General features: G+C 31.1%; 1 protein-coding gene across 1 annotated transcript; it reads left to right on the top strand.

The window, feature by feature from the left end:
* The first annotated feature begins 4883 nt into the window (after nucleotides 1-4883).
* Nucleotides 4884-23451, top strand: LOC145764186 (uncharacterized). The gene is made up of 34 exons (XM_082575788.1): nucleotides 4884-5072; nucleotides 9676-9748; nucleotides 9867-10105; nucleotides 10304-10412; nucleotides 10591-10655; nucleotides 10871-11110; nucleotides 11686-11838; nucleotides 12059-12220; nucleotides 12398-12698; nucleotides 12813-12906; nucleotides 13042-13143; nucleotides 13882-13958; nucleotides 14150-14260; nucleotides 14435-14603; nucleotides 14752-14871; nucleotides 15031-15252; nucleotides 15366-15511; nucleotides 15700-15802; nucleotides 15893-15984; nucleotides 16090-16188; nucleotides 16660-16793; nucleotides 16937-16989; nucleotides 17070-17199; nucleotides 17289-17496; nucleotides 17679-17864; nucleotides 17983-18063; nucleotides 18360-18540; nucleotides 18618-18795; nucleotides 20269-20359; nucleotides 21163-21333; nucleotides 21518-21703; nucleotides 21821-21901; nucleotides 22200-22380; nucleotides 22504-23451. Exons 1-34 carry the CDS (start codon nucleotides 4970-4972, stop codon nucleotides 22633-22635), a joined length of 4773 nt encoding a protein of 1590 aa, XP_082431914.1. The 5' UTR covers nucleotides 4884-4969; the 3' UTR covers nucleotides 22636-23451.
* Nucleotides 23452-24552: the final 1101 nt, after the last annotated feature.

Here is a 24552-nt window from a genome sequence, read left to right as displayed (position 1 = left end):
TAATATACTATCTAAAAGGTTTCATTAGAAAGAAATTTAATTGTGTAGTTTCGGTCTGGTATTAAACACAGAAAATTGTTCGTAAAATCGAATAAAATTCTTCATTTTTAAGAGGGTAATTATCTGATCCAAAGTCGAAATCGATTTTTCAAGATAAATCTTGTTTTCCTGTGAAGAAAATTTGTTGTGCTAATGCCAATGTTGAAATTTAGGAAATAGCCCGCGGCGGCTCAACTCTGTCTAACATTATACAAGCATTGCAATTAGCACGAGCCTAGGCTGTGTAGGTTTAGCCTAACATGTGCGGTTAGCTTAGTGCGGTAGTTATAGATAGACGAAGCTATCGCAACAAAAAAATTAAGGTGTTTAAATGTCGAGATTTTCTTGTGGCTGGTATATCTCTTTTTGGCTAAACAAACATGATTTTGCTAATATATAATCTTTTTTCAGAGAATTTTTAACTTGAACTTCACGTGTTTACATAAAACTACATACATGGATTACTGCCGTATAGTTTTGTATTAGACAAGGTGCATTAAATTAAACCATTGGGATTTATAAGGAAGTTGTTGAATTAGGGAGATATTTCTGCAAGAAATATGACGACGTTTGATCCAACGTTGAATACATTTGGTCTAACCCATTTGGGATGTAAAGATATATTCGAAGGTAAGAATTAGATAAACTTATATATTTATAAATGTTTTTTGTTGTTGTTATTTTTTTATGGTGAAAACCGCTTTGATGTATTTTATTCTCTTTGTCTTAATAATGTGATTCATGACAAAACTGATGTTTGGTAGTTTTTGTGAAATTTTTACACGGAAATTATTAGAAGTTTAACGTAGGCTTACGACAGTTAAACTTGTCGTTTTTAAGATAATTGCACGTTGTTTTCCTTCTCTTAATTGCTACCTTCACAACAACTTGTCACAATTTCGTGAAATCGATCGTTGGAAGCCAATCTTTAAATAAACTCGCGAACCTGACAGAGTTTATTTTAAACAAAGCTTTTTTCATTTGGCGCAACGAAAATTTGAAAGTTGAACTTTAACATTTCGCTGTAATTGGTATAATTGCCGAAACTTAACCATTGAAAAATTTGCATAAAATTTTTTTAATAAATATTTAATTGTTGATTATTGTTAAAATTAGTTGACTAAATCTCTTAAGAGTGTTTCCTTTAGTTAACAAGTATTTTTAAACGATTTAAAAAACAAACAATATCTTAAACAAATTTAAAATGTCTTATTAAATTTGATGCATGTGTTTATAAATGCTTGTGACCACACCAATACCAATGACCCGGATAGTTTGAAGTTATATTGACAGTAAATCCATGTTAGCCTTTAATAGCGGTACTAATCTTCAAAAATTGTAAACGATATTGATAGCTTATATGAGCACACCTTATTTTTATGAATTTCGATAAAAAACACACAAAATTTAATTAAGTGCCTTGTGCCTCGAACGACATTTTATAACATATGACGTCACGTATTTGAACAGCCAATCGTGTGTAATTTGGGTTGAAACAATCGGGCTTTGTGATGTCAGCATGGTCGCTGTAACAATAAAGAAAAGAGTACGTCATCTTGTTTTATACAAAAAGTGGTTGATTTTAGACTTAAAGTTTAAACAGTTTGAACCCTTACATACTTAATTTTACTTAACATTTTTAAGTGCGTTTTATGTTATATAACAAAAATTTAATTTACTATTTAACAGTTTAATTCGTCATACAAAATAACGTTAATTTAAAGAGAAAAAAAGTGAAAATATATACTTTTATTTTTTGGTATTGAAACTGCCCCAAACACAAAATTTTTTTTTAATTTTGTGAAAATCCAAATCCGAAATTTTTTTTAAGCCCTCGCAATGTATTACGTAATTGATTTCTGATATAATACTTTTAAACTTACAAGAATTATTAATAAACCAAATAGGATATATTAAGGTGAATGAGTCACTAAATTTTTTACGACAGTTTTCTGTAAGTCTGTAAAAGTACCGACACTGAAACGGTTGTGATTCTAAACCAAGGCCGTTACATAAAAACCACGTTGTACAAAATACGTAAAATTAAAAATATATTTCTACTTTTAAATCTATTAATGTATTATTTTACCCTTGATTTAGTTATTTAAAACATCTTAAATATTTGACATTTAAAATAATCCAAAATTAGTTTTTTTTATTGATATCGTTTTAATTAGACACAAATATATATACAAAAGTAAAAACATAAATTTGTAAATATAAGATGACGTATAACCAACTGTTCAACCAGTTTTACTTACTTAATAATATATATCAAGTAACAAAAATAAATAAAGGTTTAATAGTAGGTAAAAATTTAAAATCTGAAATTTTTTTAAACTTAAAAAAAAATTAAAATTTTTTTTATGAAGGTGGTATATTACATTTTCTATTTTCGGCACATTTCATCATCACTGTAGTAAACTAATTTATCTACTTAGTGCCTATTAAAGTGAAAATTTCTTTCTATGTAATTATTAGGTTGTAATTAAGACAATTAGGGTAACAATTTACCCTAAATTATTTAATAGTTTACCATTTTCATTCATAACAACCCTTTGTTCAATTGATTTCCATTTTGTATTGTTATTTAAACTAGTTTCTTGTGCGAATTTAAGCCAAGATAATTATGTTATGGCGTTGTGGGTTTTCCTGATATTTCATGGTAGTTATGTGGTCACGAAAATTTCATCACGTGACGTGAATGGAGAGAGATTGATAACTACCAATAAGATCGCGATTAAAAAGGGGCGTGTATTCTATCAGAAATTTTATAAATTAAATTAAAAACAAATTAAATAAAAAAACAGTAAAAACTAATTTTTGTGCAATGTGAGCTAAACCTTGTTTAGTCCAATTATCTTTATGTTTACAATTATTTTTAAATTCAAGTGTTTACTGAATTACTTGACCGCGAGATGGGGCAAAAGTGCATGATAGTAGAGGCGAATTAAATCGAATTAACTAAATAGTTTCGGATTGGGTTTAGGTTAAACATTAATAATACAATCAACGTATTGTTAAAATGTATTTGCAATAGTTTTACAACACTAACGAATCTCATAAACTCCGTTACGCCGAATCCAAAACCAAACAAATACATTTAAAATTATATTTAAAGACCTTCAGTGGCATATAGGTTATTGACTTTTACAAATGTGGGTTGTTGACAGTGCATTGGTTAACTATTTTTCACTGCATCATGTCGTTAATGTGTGACTATTGACGACTTATCAGCATTACTTGATTTAATGTTTATTTTAGAGCTTAAAGTATTGTTTATTATTTCAACACGGAATGTGAACCTGCGACTTGTTTTGTCAGGCTTCAGGCTAATTTTTGACTTAAAATATAATCCATGATATCAAAAATATGACTATATATTTAAGCTATACACAACTTAAATTCGAATACATAAAATTTAAATTAGAATAATTTATTAAGATACCTTTTTTCAAGTTTTAGTTACAGTAAAAAGCAAAAAAATGTGCCGGTAAAAACAATTTTTATAAGCTACGTGACATAAAACCTGTTATTGTTAACTTAACAATGCATATTACAAACAAACAAACAAATAATAATAAGCGCTACCGGGTACCTTCATCATGTGACTTTTTGTGTGTGAATGTTTTATTGGTTTGGAGCCTGAAGTACCAGTCCCTGGTTTAACAGTCGTACTCACAAACACCCACATCAACGATTAACATCATACCTGTTTAATTGTTCTATTATTGCATCCCTATTCAAATACCTTGTTTAAAATTGAAACTTTGTGAGTTTGTTAAAATGTTGTACGATTAGTTATGGGTGACTCATTTTTTTGAGGTTTTTGATAACAATTTTTAACCTTTTAAGTGATATTATTAGGGATAGGAAGTGGAATTTATGTAACAATTTTCTAGTAAAATTATCGCCAGTTTTAGTGAATAATTAAGGTAAATATTCCTTAGTATATATTGTAAAGTTAATAAACCCTAATTAGTGACAGGGCGTGGTAGAAATTAAAGAATCAGAAATATTAAAAAAGTTAAAAAAAATTATTTGTTCATAAAAATATTAATTTTTGTGTTAGATATCTATGTAGATTTACTTTATTTGAATATAATAAATTTATAAAGTTAGCGTATTTTGACACTTCTAAGTATTTGTTTATCCTTTGGCTCACGACAGCTTGAAAGTGATATATTTGTAGCTGTTTGGGTTATAACTTACTACGTCACAAGGTCCATTCTGCTCCCGGAGGCTATAGCGTTACCGGTGGCGATGTGAACCGAAAACTTAACTAGCTCTACTCGAATTTTGAAATATTTTCTTATGTTGTATCCTAGAACATTTATTAAGTTGATTCATAGTTTTAAAGTAACTGTTACTCAAAATCTTGAAAATTAGTTTGTGATTTTTTGTGGAAACTTATAGGTTTGACTGTTTTAGAATTTTGGGTCTGCGAAAACGCGCTTTAAAAAACAAAACGTCGAGCTGTATGTGATATCGCTTATTTGCACGCACAAATTTGAAACAAGAATTTATTCCGGAAATCGTTGAAACTTGAGCAGAGAATCGAAAAAAGTCAGAACAGCGAATTACGAATATTTCCTGTAGCGAATTCATATTTTTAATTAGTCTTAGGAATTTAACAAAGGAATAGTGATGTAGCAGATATTGCTCAGAAGAAAATTCTTGACGTCATAACAGGATTTCGACACAGGAAAATTAAAATCACTTTTTGAAATATGATCCCATGTTAATAACTATAAAAAAAAACTAAAAGTAATATTTTAAAAGCATCGGAAGGATATTATTATGGATATTTATAATCATGTCTTCTATTTTAAACGTAGATTTTATATTGCTAAAGTAAAATTACAGAGTTTATAAACAGTTTATTTGATATACATGGATTATAAGCTGCCAGCAGTGCGTTAGAGTTAGTATGGCAAAATATTTAAACACCAAAAAAGATCTGAACATGTTTTCATCACTTCATGCCGAAAATTTGGAAAACTTTATGAAGGAAGAACCGATTTTTTCTAACGGTTAGTTTGTAAAATATTTCGTTAAAAAAAATCTGATTTTTTATTTCTATGTTTGGATGGATTTAATAATGTTTTGGGTTGTAGATTGACTAACTAGTGTATTGATTTTAAACCATTTTTACTTGAACTGAACATAACTATACGTTTTTTTTGAAAATGGTATTACTATAATTCTAGTCTTAAAAAACATTATAACTTTCTAACTAAAATATTGAAGTAACAAAATGATAAAAAAGTTATTTAAAAAAAATATTTTTTGTTATTGCTAATTATTAAACTATTCTTTTAACTATTTCAAGTTTTTTGTTTTTAAAACTTCAAGTTACTCTGACGAATCAAATAATGTTTACGGTACTGGGCAAACAGAATAAAATAAAAGCTGTAACAATTGTTTAAATATTATAAAAATTATATATAAATATGTATATATATATAAACATTATACTTGCATTGCATTATTTATTCAAATAATAAACTAATTTCGTCATTAAAAATGCCCCGAGGTTGCATATAAGATCCTAATATAACACCGAGGTGTTTTTTGTGACGTCAGAACCGTGGGAGAAAATTTAAAAATAAAGCGAACGCAATAAATAGAACGAGGTATTGGCAAACTTACGTAAATGAAAATATTGTTCGTATAAAAATAGGTAGTGTGGCTGTTTTTGGTTTATTTTAATTGAAAGAGAAAATTGATTGTTTTTTTATAAATTTTAAAAATAATACGGCCCACATAAAACCACAAATTAAAACTCGAAAAATTATTATCCCTTATTTGAAAAACATTTTTTTCAATTTTGAAAATCACAATTAAAAATCGGCAAAAAAGCCCTCTTATTTTACAAAAAAAAACTTTAACAAGATAAATATTAAAACCTTTTTAGTCAAGTTTTTTAAGCCAGTTGGTTTAATAATCAAATGTGTTCCATGTAACGGAAATTCACAAAATAAATAAAATTTATTACAAAAGGGTAAATGCCAGTTTTTAAAGTCTGATCAAACAAATTATAAAAAGTTGAAACCAAAACAATTTGACTTTATAATTAATTCTTACTTTGTGCTTTAAAAACCGTGTCATAACAAACCCCGCGTCACCTTTAACCCAGTTAAAATAAAAAATAATTAATTTTTTTAAGGTTTACAGAAACTGTTTTAAGAAATAAAAAGGTTGCGTTGTTGTGATATTTACTTTATTAAAAACCGTATTTTAAAATCAAGTTCGAATAAATTGGCATGTTATTATTTTTAAATGTTGGAAATCTTTTAGAGAAGGTTAAGTTTGTTAACACGATTTTTAACTAGATTGTTATGCGTTTGTGTGTTACCATACAATTGGATTTGTTTAGTTATGTTGTTACGATAATTGAAATTCGATTTGTTGAATTTAAAAAAAAATTAAAAAAAAGAAATACATTTTTTTACTTTGCATAAATGTTATTATGGTGAATAATAAAAACGTTGGTAATTTATTCAACCCAAAATGTCACCTAGAAAGACTAAGCAAAACTACGCCCATTTACTTAGAAAAGTTGTCGATAACTCGATCAGGGCTTTTAATTAAAATTTTCCATTAGAAATAAATAGACGGCGAACTTAAAGTTAGGCTGAGGATTAAAAATCTCGAAAATTTTGCCCCGGGCGCCTGACGAGATATTTTGTCAGTTTTTCTTTATCGTCAACACGGCACAAAATGTTAGTTAAACTGAGCACAAAGCGTATAGGGTAATTGTTTAGAGTAAATTTAGATGCAATAATATTTATTCATCCTAAAGTTACTTTCTTATAAAGAAATTTAATATGGATTTTACCAAAAGGTATCGAGTAAATGATACTGGATTTAATATAATCGGTAAGTTTTAATCAATTTTTAGCAGTATATACAAAAAAGAAAATTTAACTTTTAAAAAAAAATTGAAGTTTTACAAATTAAAATTTCGAAAACAACATCGAAAATTACTTATTTTTCGGATTTGAATTCTTTTTTATTTTTAGCTTAACGAATGCCGGTATAATAAGTCTATAAACATTTAGTAGATCCATTAGCTTTGATGCTTATTTGTATTTGCGTTGGTAGCATGCATTAATTTGTTATACAATAACTGTTATAAAACTTTATTATTTAAACATTAGTGCACGTGGTTTTTAAATGTCGGGTCTTTTGTTTTTTTTGTTATTTACTCGATGTCGACTGAAAATTGTTTGGCAAGGGCACGTGTTTTTACAGCAATGTAAATTAACTTATCTGAATCGTTAAAATGCAAAGCATATAAAGCAGGTCACTCGTTGTATTTACCAATCATTATACCTTACAGCGAAACATAACTGCGTAGGCGACATTTTTAGGGAAAGGCTCGGTATGTTAACCATTTATGTTTGCCACAACGAGTTGTCAATATAGATTTAGCATTAAACGAAGATGATCTTCGTAAACGGCAATTAAATTTGCCAAACGATCGGTTCAGCAAGCAGTAAAACAAACCTGCCGAATGCCGTTCATGCAAACAAGTCTATTAACAAGGCACCCCTCGATGCAGTTTAAATGAAGGGCCAGTCTGGACCCGAACAACTTAATTGCGCGTCGTCATTAATCCTAATGTGGCAGTTTATTAGGGAGAATTTTTTAATGCATTTCCACGAAAATCTGCTTTTTTTATACTTGTTTTTGCGTGACCTTGCTACCTTTTCAAACCGAAATTCAGCTTGTCATTAGGCCCAAATTCTCCTATCTTTTAACCCTTATCGCTGTCAAATATAGCGTGTTTGACTAAGAGGTGCTAACAGCCGATTATAATGCATAATCTCAGCGTTTTGTTGATCTACTAATCGACTAACATTACCACTTCACGCAAAAAAACACGTGCTTACACCTGGCAAGGTATTAACAGGTTTTGATCAAGAAAAAACTGGCTAAAAAATCAAAACACAGTAAATTTTATTCTTTACGACTTGACAAATCAAGTCAACACACATTATATAGATTGATGATTTATTTAAGCATGTTACATAAAACCGTTAAATTTACCTTGAAGGTTTATTTATAATTGTTTTAATGTATTGTACTTGTATTTTTAAAAAGTCCATAAAACGCTAAAAAAAAATTTAAAAAATGTTTTACATTTTTTAAAAATAAATTTTTCAAAACCACATTAGATAATTTTTGATTTGTTTAGATTGCAATTAAAGGCTTAGTGGTCAAACATACATACACGGTCACATTTTTCCTAAAATCACTGTGAAAACAAAATTGTTCGCATTTTCCAAGTCGAAGCGACCTTTGTCTTGTTTGTCATATGCAACGTAAAGAACTTTAAAAATTAAATGCAGATGCGTTTTATGCAGGCAAGTCGGGGCAAGCGCATCACCATACCGCATATTCGCGTAAAACTTCGGAATATTGTTACAGAGATAAAAAGCAGGCCAGCTCGCAGACTTCGTGTTTCGACAAAGATATTAGCCGGACAGATTTGAGAGAGGATCAGAATTACGCGCGCCGAAATAAAATTAGATTTTTTTTCGAAAAAAAGAAAAATATTTTTAATCATGATATTTATAATAATTGCAAGGCAATCAAAAGCGAAAGTTTTTTTCTCGCGATTAGGTTTTAATTTCTAAGACTTAGTCATTTTGAAAAGAATTTAGAATTTAGAATTTTTTTTGGTTGTTAGTTCTAGGACTGTTAAGTCTTGAAACTTTAGTTTTTTTTGGCGTGTTATGGAAATCTCTATTGAAGAATCTGAGGGTTACAAATCCATTATAGAAAACGATTTATTTAATTCAGAAATTTCATTAGGTAACGATAGTTATTATTTTTAATTTTTTACATAAAAAAATATATAAAGAATCATTAATTATAAAAATTTAAATGAAGTTAAAAATATTTGAAAGTTTTATATAAATAAAACAATTACAAGCCAGCAAAAAAATAAAAACCGTATAAAATTTAGTAATTTTTAAGAAATATAAATTAAAATAAAACTAGTAAATATTTTTGAAAAAATATGTTATGTCAAAAATTTTAGTTCAAATTCCAATGTCCAAAACGCTTCAAAAATTTTAAAACTGGGGTTTTTATATTCTGTTAGAATAACAAGCAACTGTCAATCAGTTGTGTAATGTTAAAACAATGAAGTGTGCACAGGTTTTAGAATATTACTTCTTATCAGTTTACCAACGATTAAATCACTTCATAATTATGTTTGCCATTACACGCGCCCACCTCTATAAGCTTGCTTCTGTCCTTGTGAACTATCAATACTTCACTTCATATTTAAGTAGTTGTGGCCAATTTTATTATAAACTCCTGGTGTTGAAAGAGTGTCGTTACGTGAAGCAAAATGCCAATTAATCAGCACTTAATCAGAGTTGTGCAAATATTGGCCAATAAATCTAATTGTCTTGCCTATTAAAAAGGTCTTATACGAAGTAAAAGATAATTCATTTCACCTTGATTCCTCATCAGATTAGGTTAAAGTGACATGATTCGCAATTTGGATGGCGCAATATTTAATTTTAATTCAAAACAACATGACTTTTCTTGGGTTCATATCGTGAAACCACGTGACTAATCGAACCTTTGTAAATTTGGATTTGTTTTTATTTTTAGATGGAGACGAGGGCCTTCCATTTGAAAACGAAATTGGAGACTTTGCTGACTTTATAACCAAAGAAAACGACTTGTAAGTGTCCCTCAATTTATACACCATACCTTTAAAACCTTAATGGCATTAATAAGTAAATAGTTTGGTAAAGTATATAGTTTTAGACCCAGAATAGAAATTTGTTTGTTTCTTGTAGGGGTGATATTACCAACATTCAACCATCACCCCTGGAGGTACCTTCCCTGCATTGTGCCGAAATATATCAACTACACGGCGATCAACAACAACAAGAGCCACAACAACAGCAACAACAACAACAACCGCAACAACAACCACAGCAGCAAAAAATTCCAACAAACAACAACATTAGAACGACGAACCGACAGACAAGTTTCACAAACCAACAACAGTACAGACAACACGGCACTGTAAACGGTAAGTTTACCCAAAAATTAAAAGGGACTTTGTTTAAATTTTTAAAACTTGATGTAACAAATCCTACTTTAAAGTTTAGAAGCTTTTGTAAGTTTTTGGGAGCTTTATTATAACTAAAAACGGAAACAGCATGTACGACTATAGGGAATACAACAACTTGTGGACTAACAAACTAACCCAGGTTTTATTTATTCACAGTCGTGTTTCAGCCAAACACGTCCGATTTCCGACGCAATTTAACATCGGCCCAATTGCGAAAGTTACCCCAAGGAATTCAGCACAAAAGCGAACAACATTTCTCTCTAAGGTTTAGCTCGTTTCCTTTACATACTTTCGATTTATCAGGATTTGTGTTATGACAGGAGAATTAGTATCCGACTTAATTGTAGCATTGTTATTGCAATCACGTTTTGCTAACGACTAAAAATGTTGTTTATCATATTAATTTTTATTGGCATATTTTTAACGATACTTTTGTTTTTTAGTTGTCTGCCAGAATCTCCGCCCGATTCCGGTTCAGAACCTTATTCTCCACCTCAAGATAATAAAGGTATGCTCATACATTAAATGTTGAACACTAATTAGCTAAACTTGGATATATTCTGTATAAGTAAAGGTAACTCTCAAACACTTATTTAAACAAACTCATAAGGGCATTAAAACTGTATTAGTACATCACTAGTTTGTCGAATAAGTATGATTCAAATGTTTACAGTCTAAATTTTAACATTTCTAGTCTTACAGCTGTAATTTTGTTATTTCAAGGTCAACAAAGTAGATTCGTTTTACCACACCAGAACTACCACCACAAAAACCAGTTACAACAAAACCATTCACCAGCTAGAGACGACCAGCAATACAGAAGTCAACCAGCTTCCATAACCTCACCAACTGGTAGCAACAAAAGTTTTCAACATTCACCAACGCATCGGTTCGACAGTCGAATGATGGACAGTTCAAATATTAGAATGCATCGTCATGGTAACAACGCCATGATGGATTACGGTAAACACTTTTTATTATTTATTTTTATTTTCAAATAACTTTAAAACGGTACTCCACATAAAAATAATATCTTACTCAAAAATATTTTTTTTTTTAATTTTTGTTTTGTCATCAGCACAGCAGCTATCTACAAAACTTTCTATTTCTGAGATTTCTGTACATGTAATCTTTAATTAGAATTTTTTGGGTCTGATGATAAATTATGTTGTCAGGCTTAAAATAAACATGACACTCTTAACTCCGCGATGGAAATTTCGAACACTTTACGTTATTAGGCAATTATGTTTCAACAAAAGGTTTATCTGATCACCAAGTCTTTTGTTGCAAAAAATTTTAGTTTGTTATCAGATTTTAACGTGAATAGTCTATTGTCTTAGTAAACATCAATGTCATGTTAAACATTATCCTTCCATTATGACAAAATAGAAGACTAAATCAAATCAATCTTAATGAGCCAAAATTTCCCATACAAGCACAGCAGAACAAATTAAACTGTCATATGTAATTCAATTTATAATATTTCTAAAATGCAACAAAACAGCATTTCTTACTAAACAAGGAATGTATATTGGCAGGTGCAAACGACTACGATGGCGTACACAATGGCAGCCAGCTGGTTTACGCAGATGTAAACCTAGATAGTGCATATAGCGGAATGGATGCTGGCCTACAGAGCATAAGTAGCCTTAGTCCTGGATCGAGCTCAGACGGATCTGTACATAGTGGAAGTTCGGGCTACTGCGGGTAATAAATTTATTTATATTGTCATGTTAACTGTTTATTAGATTTTAAATTGTGCAATTTTACATTTTTGTTGGATATAAAAGATATTTTTATCTTTAAAAGTTAAATATTAACTATACCAACGTCTGCAAGCTATTGCAATATCCTATATTAAACTTGCCCTTCTTATAACACTTTAAAATATAATAAACCTTTCGTTTTGAGTTCAAATTTATGCCATTTTTTCTAGAATTCCAACCAAAAAGAGAAAGCACACGGATTCTTCCTCCACGTCTTCCGGAAACGGTCCTCCGGAGCAACTGAACGCAAGTCTTCTTTCCCAGCAGTACCGACACATGATACATCAAGCTATCAAAAAAGAACCAGGTATTAGTTAACACCCAACTTTGACATTTCGAATAGAATATTAAATGCTAAAAATTAAGTATTTTTGCAGTGTTTTGTTTAGTACACTTTAAAATCCAACAAGTATTGCGTTTTTACTCAACATATTTAAGTTAAGTCATATCCTAAAATACCCTTAAACATGTGTATTTGTTACAGGAACACTTCAATTGGGAAAGAATGACGGCAGAGGCTATTTTAACGATGCGTACGAGATGACAGAGTCCAATAATGTTTCCCTCGCCAACAGATTACCCGCGAATGCCCTTGGTAACCAAGCGTTAAACGAAGTACTCGAACAAGCAAATGTGATTCCGATCGAACACCCAGTTCCAGTTGCCAACCCCTTGCCGCAAACAACTCATTATAACGATAGCAGCAGTGCCTATCAAGTCATTAAATGGTCTTCCTTTATTAGGGACACGTGGTGTCAAGTGTACGACTCTACTGGGAAGGAATTGTAAGTAAAATTATAAAAAATACTTGTTACTTTTTTCAAGAATTGAGCACTTATCTGTCGCCAAATATTTATTTGATTTTGCTATAATTTGCTAAAACTTTGTCTTGTTTGTAGGCAAACTGTATCTTACAGAGTTGATGCTGATAAAGGATTTAACTTTGCTGCAGCAGATGACACTTTTGTTTGCCAAAAGAAAAATCATTTTCAGGTATTACGCTGTAATTTAAAAACAATCAACAGTACTTTTACAAGGCTGACATGTCAAAATTTTAAAGTCAATAAATTAAAGAGACGCATTTATTGTGTGATGACAAACATAACAACAGTGTTTTGTTGATTGTAGGTGACAGTCCATATTGGAGTCGTTGGTCACCCTTACTACGTAAAAACGGAGGATGGGCTAAAACCAATAGAAGCATTTTACATTAACTTGTATGGAGTAAAGGTAAACATGAAAATAAAATGCATTTGGGGCTAAAGTTCGCAAATTCAAAAACTAACAACAATTCGGCCATTAAAACATTTTAAAATTTTGCTAAATATTAATTTCGTTAAAGTTACTACTAGTGATTAATCTTGATGGGTTATTGGAAATTGTTGTTTAAACAACGTGTAAACAATGCATGCTTGCATTTCGGTGTTTTGTTTAAATACAAACATTGTACAAAGAGCATTTGCAGTAAGCAAACGTTGTTATCTGTAAAAACCTTCAAACAAATTCTAAATGTTTGGTATATTATTGCAATAATAAGTGTAGGACCACATATTTTTTAACATTGTATAATCGCAGATGTTGTATAATATTAAGTCGCCAAAACAATTCCTTTTAAAAATTGTCCTTTCTTTGAAATTGATTCTGATAATTGAAGTCGTGCTCAGATACGATCTAGTGTTGGGCGTATAGTTTCACCTCAAATCTCGTTATCCAAACGCTGTACACCAAATATAGAGAATGCCTCTACAGTTAAAGTAGAATTTCTGTTTGTTTACCAAAATACGGACGCGAATTCAATATAATGTAACATATGATTTTGTGCTTAAGTTTTGGGATTTTACCAAGCTCGTTATCAAGCCTCGTCAGCGTTTCCTAATCCCACAATCAGAGATCATCATCACGCTTAATTAATATTTCAATGCCCAGGGCGTTTAATACACTAACACTAAACATTGCGTTATTTTACAGTATGAAAGTCAGAATCAAACCATCGCCATTGAGCAATCACAATCCGACAGAAGCAAAAAAGCCTTTCATCCGGTCAAGTAAGTTTACACCACCAAGCGATGAAAATATAAATACTGCCTAACATCTAAAATTCATATAAAGCATTTCCTTCGGAATGTGTAATTTAAATTGGTACTTTGCGCTTGTAGCACAACTATGTATAGTAATGATCACATGACAAAAGTTGTATTTCGTCTTTTACCCTTTAATTAACTTGTTACTTTTACAGAGTGGATTTGCCGGGAGATCAAGTCACAAAGGTAACAATTGGCCGACTTCACTTTAGTGAAACAACCACTAATAATATGAGAAAGAAGGGGAGACCGAATCCCGATCAACGGTATTTAAATATTTTCTGCCTATTGTTTAAAATTAATAAATTAAATACCAATATTGCCCTACCCCCACTTTGGTTTTATATGATCCTCAATAACAAATTTCGAGTTACATATTAACAAGAAATGCATTGTACATGTAGCAGTAAATATTGTTTTATTGCATGTTCGTTTTTCAGGTATTTTATGTGCATTGTCGCGCTTCATGCACAATGCGGTGCAAAGAGCTATGTTATATCAGCTTCGAGTACTGAGAAAATAATCGTGAGAGCGTCGAACCCAGGACAATTTGATCAGGATGACATTCAATGGCAGAAAGGTCAAAGCAGTGAGGCCATTTTCCATCATGTGAGTATATGCTGTATAACCACAGACTATATAACATTTCATAATTATAGAGTACGTGTCGTTTGAACTTTCCCGTAAACGCCATATAGAGTATCATCAGATAGAGATGCTATTTCGTGAGATTAAATTTTGCTTTGTATATTATAAGGGGTGTGTCGGTGTGAATTATGATCGACCCGATGAAGCTTTAGTCGTTCACGGAAATATCAAGGTCACGGGTCACGTTGTTCAACCCTCGGACAAGAGAGCAAAAGAAGATATCCAAGAAGTAGGAAATATGGAAATATATGACATTAATTTATAAAAAAAAATATTATAAATTTGAAGTTTATTTGTTGATTTTTTTAATCTTTTTTCGTATATATTAGTTAGTACTTTATCATTATATATCGGTAAAATCTAACTTTCACTGTCTTGTTTTTTCAAGGTTGACACAAGCGAGCAGTTGCGAAACGTCTCTAACATTCGAATTTGTACATATCGCTACAGACCTGAGTATGCCATGTTTGCTGGCATTGACAGCAACAGGGAAGAAACTGGAGTAATTGCACAAGAGTTTGCTCAGGTTTTGCCAGATGCAGTAAAGGAAACTGGAGACGTGAAGCTTCCAAACGGGGAAACTATCAACAAGTTTTTGGTGGTCGATAAGGTATGTCTAACCATAGGACTTAACAGAGTAACAATAAAAATTTATCAGCTAGAAACCTTACTAATTTTTGTCATATTTACACTGTAGTTATGCTTTTAAACTTTTCTTCAAAGGATCGTCTTTATATGGAGAATGTTGGAGCTGTGAAAGAGCTTTGCAAGTTAACCGGGAACTTTGAAGAAAGAATTGACGAGCTTGAAAGGTGGAACAAAAAGTTGACAAAATTAAGAAAATATGACAGTTTCAGATCAACAGTAAGGTAAAGGAAAATTCAAAGATACCTTTGGGATTATAATTCTAGTATTGAGACATGATTTTTAATAAAAATAGTATTTTTGTTGATTAAGTTTGATTTGGAAAATTTCAAAGATAAGTGACTCATTCGAATATAATATTTTATTGTTTGTTTGGTGACACGGGATTAAATGATTAACTTTTCTATTGCAGTGGTTACACAACCAGCTCAGCGAGTGTAAGTAGACAGGGAAGCACTCGCCAATCATCAAACTCAAACAACAAAAACAGAAATTCGAGAAACTCAAGAAACAAGGTACACAAATGTATATTACAACAACAACGACAAATCAAGTAATTTTGTTCTAATAATTGTTTATTAATTTTGTTTTTATTAATAATTTAGAGCAACCCAACACCTGAGAGGGTACCTGGATGTATGAGCCATAGATTTGTACAAGCAATGGTTATAGCTCTTGTTATTATAATGGCGTTTAGGTATGTAGTGAAACTTTGTGTTCTGAAATTCTTACGTATAATTCCATTGAAACTTTGTATTTTCTTACGTAAACTGTCTATAAATACTTTTGTTGTAAAATTTAGTGTTGTGGCAATGTCCACGTTGTATATTGTATCCATGTCAAACAAAAAAGATTCCACTGAATGCCAAAACTGTCCAGTTGGCGGGACTCTTTTAAAAGGGTAAATTATGGCATGGAACGCGGGGCACAAAAACGCATGTTTTAATAGTAGTTGTAGCAATATTAACAATGCATGTTTACTTTATTTTTACGCACGTTCTTCTTGCAATGCTTGACGATATCCTTGGCATGTTAAATGGCAATTTGTAGTGTCATAGCAATGGCGACTCTATACATACTAGAACTTGACGGTCATCACGACCCAGAGAACGGACGGTAAGACTAACCTAGTTCCTAACCCCACTTATATTTAATTTTTTATTACACGGTAAAGTTTGTAAGCATGGCGCTTGACAGAACCACAAATATAAATTTAGCACGGTTTGCATGCTTGCTTATTAGTTGACGAATGTAAGCGAAAATTTGAACGGTGGTGGTAGTTCTTTAGTCATAGGTATTTTAGTCATATTCTTATAAAATAAAACTATTCGAATATAAATAGTCAAGTTTTAAACATTATTTACCATTGTAGAGCGGACACAGTTGATCAAGGATTTAACACAACGATAAAACAAGCAGTTAACTCAAGTGACAACGAAATTCAACCAACATCGTCCTCTCGCGTTTCATCGACAACTCTACCGATCATCATGCCCCCAAAACATCGTAAGAACACATTACTATTGCTGTTATATTTGTTTCATTACTCACAATCTATTTTAGTATGCCTGGGTATATAAATTAAATCACAAAACACACACAAATACTTGTATCTCTTCTGTGAACCAAACATTACATTTTATTTATAGCCACAATTATGGACTACTGCCCTATCGATGATATCAACTGCACTCCGACTGCTGTAAGTGGTAGTTTTAAATGCGAGAGATTTAAATTTATTTACTTGAGGTATAAAAACTAACCCTTTTCTTAAATTTTTAGGTTTTTTGTTGCTCTGATAAACCGGCTGGGGCAGAGTTGTCAATGAACTGCCCAGATTACATGGTTTTTCCGAACTTTCCGTTTAAATATCATTTCCCAGATCCACCAATCCTAAAGAAAGAGCCTAGAGGTAAAATAACAATATTCTATTTAAATAATTATAATAGTAAAAATTAATAAACTACAACCATTTTACTAACCTTTTATCTCAAACTATAGATAGCAAAGGAAGGCGTCCTATTACCCGAATACCTAAGCATCCTCGAATAACAAACGGCCATAAAAAATCTGACATTCATACATCAACTATAAAACAAATCACAGGCAAACAACACCCACATGGTCACGTAGGTAGAGGACCAAGAATAGGTCCTATACAGGCAATAAACGACGACGGCGGCATAGGAGTACATAACAATATCAACAAGTAAGTTAAAATTCTGAAAAGTCACCTTAGACAATGGAAAGCCCTCATCTAATGTGGGAACATTTTGTAAAGTGTACTTTAAATCTCAAGGCTGCTTCCCAAAGACCTAAAGAAATAATAGTTTTAAACATGAAAAACTTATTTAAAAAAACTCATACTAATACCTTGATTTGTCTTTATAGGAGAGACGTGAGTGAGGACTATCCTGAAAGTGATTCTGATGAAGCGGCCTACAGCAACTACAACTACGATGATGTTCAACAAACTGATGTACAAAGTAACACAGTAGTTGTAGATTCAATTATGTTGATGGAACCCAACATTACTTTGTATCAGAATGCAAACTCTGAAAACCCAAATCTACTCTGGTAAGACTATTTTAAGTTTTAAAGTTACATTAGTTTTTAATTCAACAGAAAGCGTTTTTACCTTAAATTAAAAGAAAATACAGTTTTAAGAATGACAATCTTCATTTTGTTGTTTTAGTTTGTTTCCTGAACAAAATTTTACTTTCGAAATTCCTGTATCTTCTAATACTCCACCCCAGCCCATTACAATGCAATTCCAGTAAGTTCTATGTTATTAATTATAAAATTCTGGATAGATACAAAAAAAACAATTTTAAAAGCTGATTAAATAACATAACACGTGTAATTTATCTAACTTGTTACAAAATTCCCGGATGTAATATTTTGTTTTGATTTGTAATCATTGGTGCGTATTAAATTACTGAAAATATTATTATAGATAAAAGTTTAAAAAAGATATTTCTTATTTTAAACAATATTTTATAGAATGCATTTAAGCAAACAGATTCCTGTTCTTCAAAAACTAAACACGCTTACTCAATGTTTTTTTTATAGAATGGAGTCCCAAGCTAGAGTTATAATGTGCACCAGAACAGTGAAAGATATATGCGGTGAAGTAAATCCCAATACAACACAGGGATTATACGATAACGAATCTGAAGCAGGAGAGATTGTCAACTTTCAGACTTTCTTTACAAACTATATTGTGGCTGATTATATGTTTAGAATAACAACGGTACGTTATTTTTATTTTCTATAAAAAATACTTTTAGTAAAACATAGTTAGAATACCTTTTTATATTTGGTGTATAGTTGTTTAAACACAAAACTGTCTTTTTTAGCAAACTGGTCAGTCCGCATCCGCGATTTGTGGCTTTCCAGATTCGGATACGGGAAAAAGTTTCTCAAGTTTCTACTTTCACTTTTACAGAACTTGCTCGACAGGGCCACCTACCGAAAGCCCTGACATTTAGAATCCAAAAAAAACTCGGTAGAAAATAAATAATTTACAGGCAGAAATATGTACTGACGTTTTGGCACCAGAATCAATATTTAAATAAATATTATGATCATGCCTAGCGAAGGTGCTAGCAGGCATAATGTTTTCCGAATAATAATTCACACTACTGCCCTGGTTTAAAAATTTAACCAAAGCCAAATTCTATTTTGCACTAAACAGTTTTTTTAAAACCCATTTTTCACATTCAAAGTTTGTGTTATTGTTTCGTGCCTAACAAAAATAGATTTATATAAAGAAAAAAAATCCCAGTACTTAAAACTAATTATCATTTGAATCAGATATTGTGATATTGGCCTGCTTTGCAAATTCGTAAGCAAAATGTGCAATAGTATCTACTTGTTTACCTTTAGACAATGTGCCTATGTAATCTTGTATACATGAAAACCAAAGTTTAGCCATAGTTTTCATATTACTCTAACTCTAATTAAGAAAATATTGCCATAATTAATGTAAGCCATCACAGGTCTTAAAGCCATATTATGTTTTTCTTATTTAGAAAACTTGTACAAAATAACATTGTAAATATAAATTCATTTTTTTACGAATTTTTTTTTATTGTATCGTTACTTATATTACATGTTTTCTGCGCATGTGTAGTTCCTTTGTTAAATTATTTTTGTAAATATTCTCATGGACGCTGTATGTACAAGTAGTTAGTCTTTAATATTGACAGGAAATGGATGTTGAAACCACACGATTGTTTTACTGATCTTATTTTTTTTCATCCTGTATATGCGCGTGTATTTTTCCGCCATGAAATAAAATTGTATATAAAAAGTTGTGGTATTTATAAATCAGGACTCCATGATTCAAGAGCTATTTCTAAACTTACAAATTTGATATTATCATCTTATACGCAAAGGTGGGCACTAAACCGTTAACCCGCTAATCGTTGATTAACGAAGTCAACTTTTGCGTAATAATTTAACTTTTAAGTTAACTTTAAAAATTATTATCGGACCTGTTAACTTTCGTTAAATTGTGCTTCCGTTCATATAAGTTCGTTATCTCAATTTTTTAAATCTGAGTTAATAAATGTGAGAAATTACCGCATTTTTACCATATCACATTATCAAATTTAATATGACACGTCCCCTTAAAACTAAAGTCATAAGACATTAGTATTAAATGTTGGTGCGGGGGGCCCCACCGTTAATTGCACATTTGCTCTTACATCTTATAAATAAATATCTTACTATTTGTGGTGCGTAATAATTTTGTGAAATAAATTTAAATTAGGCACCACAAACCAAAATATTTTTTTATGCGTATAACATTTTATGGCACTTACCGATATTGAGATCATATGTGCGGGCTCGTTCTAATCATTTGTATCTTTTAACTTTCCTGTTTTCATAAACAGTCCCATCTAACAAATGGAACGGGTATAAGTTATTTATCACTTTTTGTGATAATAATTTATGCCCCATTTTGTTTTTCTAGATAAAAGCTGTTTTTGCTGGACAAGTGGAAAGAGCTCCGTCTGTGGATGGATAACTCTTTTCTCTTACGGGATGGAGGAATCAGGGTCAAGGTAAGGTGGGAAAGGGTAGGAAAAAGGGTCAAGGCGTAGAAAGGGGGGAAGAGGAAGGGTAGTCCGGGTGGGGTAAGAGGAAAAGGTAGGCTGGGAGGGGTAAGAGGAAAAGGTAAGCTGGGTGGGGTAAGAAGAAAAGGTAGGCGGGGGTAGAGGATAGGGTAGGCTGGAAGAAGTAAGTAAGTAAAAAAACGGTGCGTAGCTGGGCGGAAATGACGTCACAATCCCTGTGTGCCACATTTTTATTGCCAGTTTTTGATAATTGCAAGCTATGACGCTAGAAAACTTTTTTGTAAAATATTTTTCTTTCATTCAAAAGTTTAACTAAACTGCGATTTGATGCGAAAGGATTGTTTAATTTAAATGTTAACGTTAACGGTTATCAATAACTTGAGTTACATTCTATTTAATTTCACAAATTAAAGTTAACGAAGTTAATGTATTGTGTAACGAATCACTATTTAACGAAGTTACTTTTTCGGGGAATTGTGCCCACCTATGCTTATACGTTGTTTAGCCTAAAGCCAAAAAAATACTGTAAGATTTCACATAGTCATATAATTTCTGCATAATAGCTATATATTTTAAAATCTATATCCGCACAAAACAGTTAAAAAAATTAAAAAACAAACAAAAATATAAATATAAGTTTAACAACATCCTAGGCTACACATTTAATTTGCAAACTGCGTGAAAAAATCTTAAATTATGTAAGTTAAGGTAACAAAATGCCCAAAATAAAGTAACATAAAATATTAATCAGGCTGAAAACAATGGAAAGATAAAAACCGTCATCGTTGTAGAACAATAGATAATAGATCAAAATATTTGTCATGCTATTTCGTTACACCAACTATAAAACAAATCACAGGCAAACAACACCCACGTGGTCACGTAGGTAGAGGGCCAAGAATAGATCCAATTCAGGCAATAAACGATGACGGCGGCATAGGATTACATAACAATATCAACAAGTAAGTTAAAATTCTGAAAAGTCACCTAAGACAATGGAAAGCCCTCATCTAATGTGGGAACATTTTGTAAAGTGTACTTTAAATCTCAAGGCTGCTTCCAAAAGACCTAGAGAAATAATAGTTTTAAACATGAAAAAATTATTTAAAAAAAAACTCATACTAATACCTTGATTTGTCTTTATAGGAGAGACGTGAGTGAGGACTATCCTGAAAGTGATTCTGATGAAGCGGCCTACAGCAACTACAACTACGATGATGTTCAACAAACTGATGTACAAAGTAACACAGTAGTTGTAGATTCAATTATGTTGATGGAACCCAACATTACTTTGTATCAGAATGCAAACTCTGAAAACCCAAATCTAATCTGGTAAGACTATTTTAAGTTTTAAAGTTACATTAGTTTTAATTCAACAGAAAGCGTTTTTACCTTAAATTAAATAAAAATACAGTTCCAAAAATGACAATATTCGTTTTGTTGTTTTAGTTTGTTTCCTGAACAAAATTTTACTTTTGAAATTCCTGTATCTTCTAATACTCCACCCCAGCCAATCACAATGCAATTCCAGTAAGTTCTATGTTATTAATTACAAAATTCTGGATATATATAAAAAAAAAAACAATTTTAAAAGCTGATTAAATAACATAACACGTGTAATTTATCTAACTTGTTACAAAATTCCCGGATGTAATTTTTGTTTTGATTTGTAATCATTGGTGCGTATTAAATTACTGAAAATATTATTATAAAAAAAAGTTTAAAAAAGATATTTCTTATTTTAAACAATATTTTATAGAATGCATTTAAGCAAATAGATTCCTGTTTTTCAAAAACTAAACACGCGTACTCAATGTTTTTTTTATAGAATGGAGTCCCAAGCTAGAGTTATTATGTGCACCAGAACAGTGAAAGATATATGCGGTGAAGTGAACCCCAATACAACACAAGGTTTATACGATAACGAATCTGAAGCAGGAGAGATTGTCAACTTTCAGACTTTCTTCACAAACTATATTGTGGCTGATTATATGTTTAGAATAACAACAGTACGTTATTTTTTTTTAATTTTTCCTATAAAAATTATTTTTAGTAAAACATATTTAGGGTACCTTTTTATATTTGCCAAAATTGGTGTATAGTTGTTTAAACACAAAACTGTCTTTTTTTAGCAAACTGGTCAGTCCGCATCCGCGATTTGTGGCTTTCCAGATTCGGATACGGGAAAAAGTTTCTCAAGTTTCTACTTTCACTTTTACAGAACTTGCTCGACAGGGCCACCTACCGAAAGCCCTGACATTTAGAATCCAAAAAAACTCGGTAGAAAATAAATAATTTACAGGCAGAAATATGTACTGACGTTTTGGCACCAGAATCAATATTTAAATAAATATTATGATCATGCCTAGCGAAGGTGCTAGCAGGCATAATGTTTTCCGAATAATAATTCACACTACTGCCCTGGTTTAAAAATTTAACCAAAGCCAAATTCTATTTTGCACTAAACAGTTTTTTTAAAACCCATTTTTCACATTCAAAGTTTGTGTTATTGTTTCGTGCCTAACAAAAATAGATTTATATAAAGAAAAAAAATCCCAGTACTTAAAACTAATTATCATTTGAATCAGATATTGTGATATTGGCCTGCTTTGCAAATTCGTAAGCAAAATGTGCAATAGTATCTACTTGTTTACCTTTAGACAACGTGCCTATGTAATCTTGCATATATGAAAACCAAAGTTTAGCCATAGTTTTCATATTACTCTAACTCTAATTAAGAAAATATTGCCATAATTAATGTAAGCCATCACAGGTCTTAAAGCCATATTATGTTTTTCTTATTTAGAAAACTTGTACAAAATAACATTGTAAATATAAATTCATTTTTTTAAGAATTTTTTTTATTGTATCGTTACTTATATTACATGTTTTCTGCGCATGTGTAGTTCCTTTGTTAAATTATTTTTGTAAATATTCTCATGGACGCTGTATGTACAAGTAGTTAGTCTTTAATATTGACAGGAAAATGGATGTTGAAACCACACGATTGTTTTACTGATCTTATTTTTTTCATCCTGTATATGCGCGTGTATTTTTCCGCCATGAAATAAAATTGTATATAAAAAGTTGTGGTATTTATAAATCAGGACTCCATGATTCAAGAGCTATTTTTAAACTTACAAATTTTATCTTATCATTTCATACTTTGTTTAGCCTAAAGCCAAAAAAATAATGTATAAGATTTCACATAGTCTTATGATTTCTGCATAATAGCCATGTAATTTAAAATCTACATCCGCACAAAACAGTTAAAAAACTAAAAAACAAACAGAAATATAAATATAAGTTTAACAACATCCTAGGCTACACATTTAATTTGCAATCTGCGTAAAAAAATCTTAAATTATGTAAGTTAAGGAACAAAATGCCCCAAAATAAAGTAAAATAAAATATTATTCAGGCTGAAAACTAAGGAAGGATAAAAACCGTCATCGTTGTAGAACAATAGATAATAGATCAAAATATTTGTCATGCTATTTCGTTACACCAACTATAAAACAAATCACAGGCGCGCCCACGTGGTCACGTAGGTAGAGGGCCAAGAATAGATCCAATTCAGGCAGTAAACGATGACGGCGGCATATGAGTACATAACAATATTAACAAGTAAGTTAAAATTCTGAAAAGTCACCTAAGGCAATGGAATGCCTTCACGTAATGTGGGAACATTTTGTTAAGTGTATTTCTGCTAAAATGTTTCAAAAGATCTAAAGAAATAATAGTTCTACACATGAAAAAACTTAGTAGATCTTGAGTCCATCATGCGGCGACAAATTATGGTTAGAATGTTAAATAAAAATGAAAAATGTCCAGTTAAACGTATGTACAGTAAGCAACCTGAGACAAAAGTGAGATGCTTACGCATATCTATCCTTGCCAACATTCGTGTAGAAACTGCATGCGAAAATCATTGCCAGCAACTAAATATACTGTAATATTATAGCCATACAGCTACGAAGTATCGTAGTATGTTACTAGATAGCAAAAACTAAACTGTTAAATTTGCGCGATAACAGGAATAATACTTTTATTTTAATGGGGAAGTTAAATCCTATTTGTTTTGTAAAAATTAAAAAGCTCTACAAGTCGTTTTTAAATTCTCTCAAAACTTAGAAAACACACTTATACGCTGTTTAGCCTTCAGCCAAAAAAACACTGTA

This window comes from Corella eumyota, chromosome 1, assembly GCF_963082875.1.
Source record: "Corella eumyota chromosome 1, kaCorEumy4.1, whole genome shotgun sequence".
Taxonomy (NCBI): Eukaryota; Metazoa; Chordata; class Ascidiacea; order Phlebobranchia; family Corellidae; genus Corella; species Corella eumyota.
This window is presented reverse-complemented; position numbering and strand designations above follow the sequence as displayed.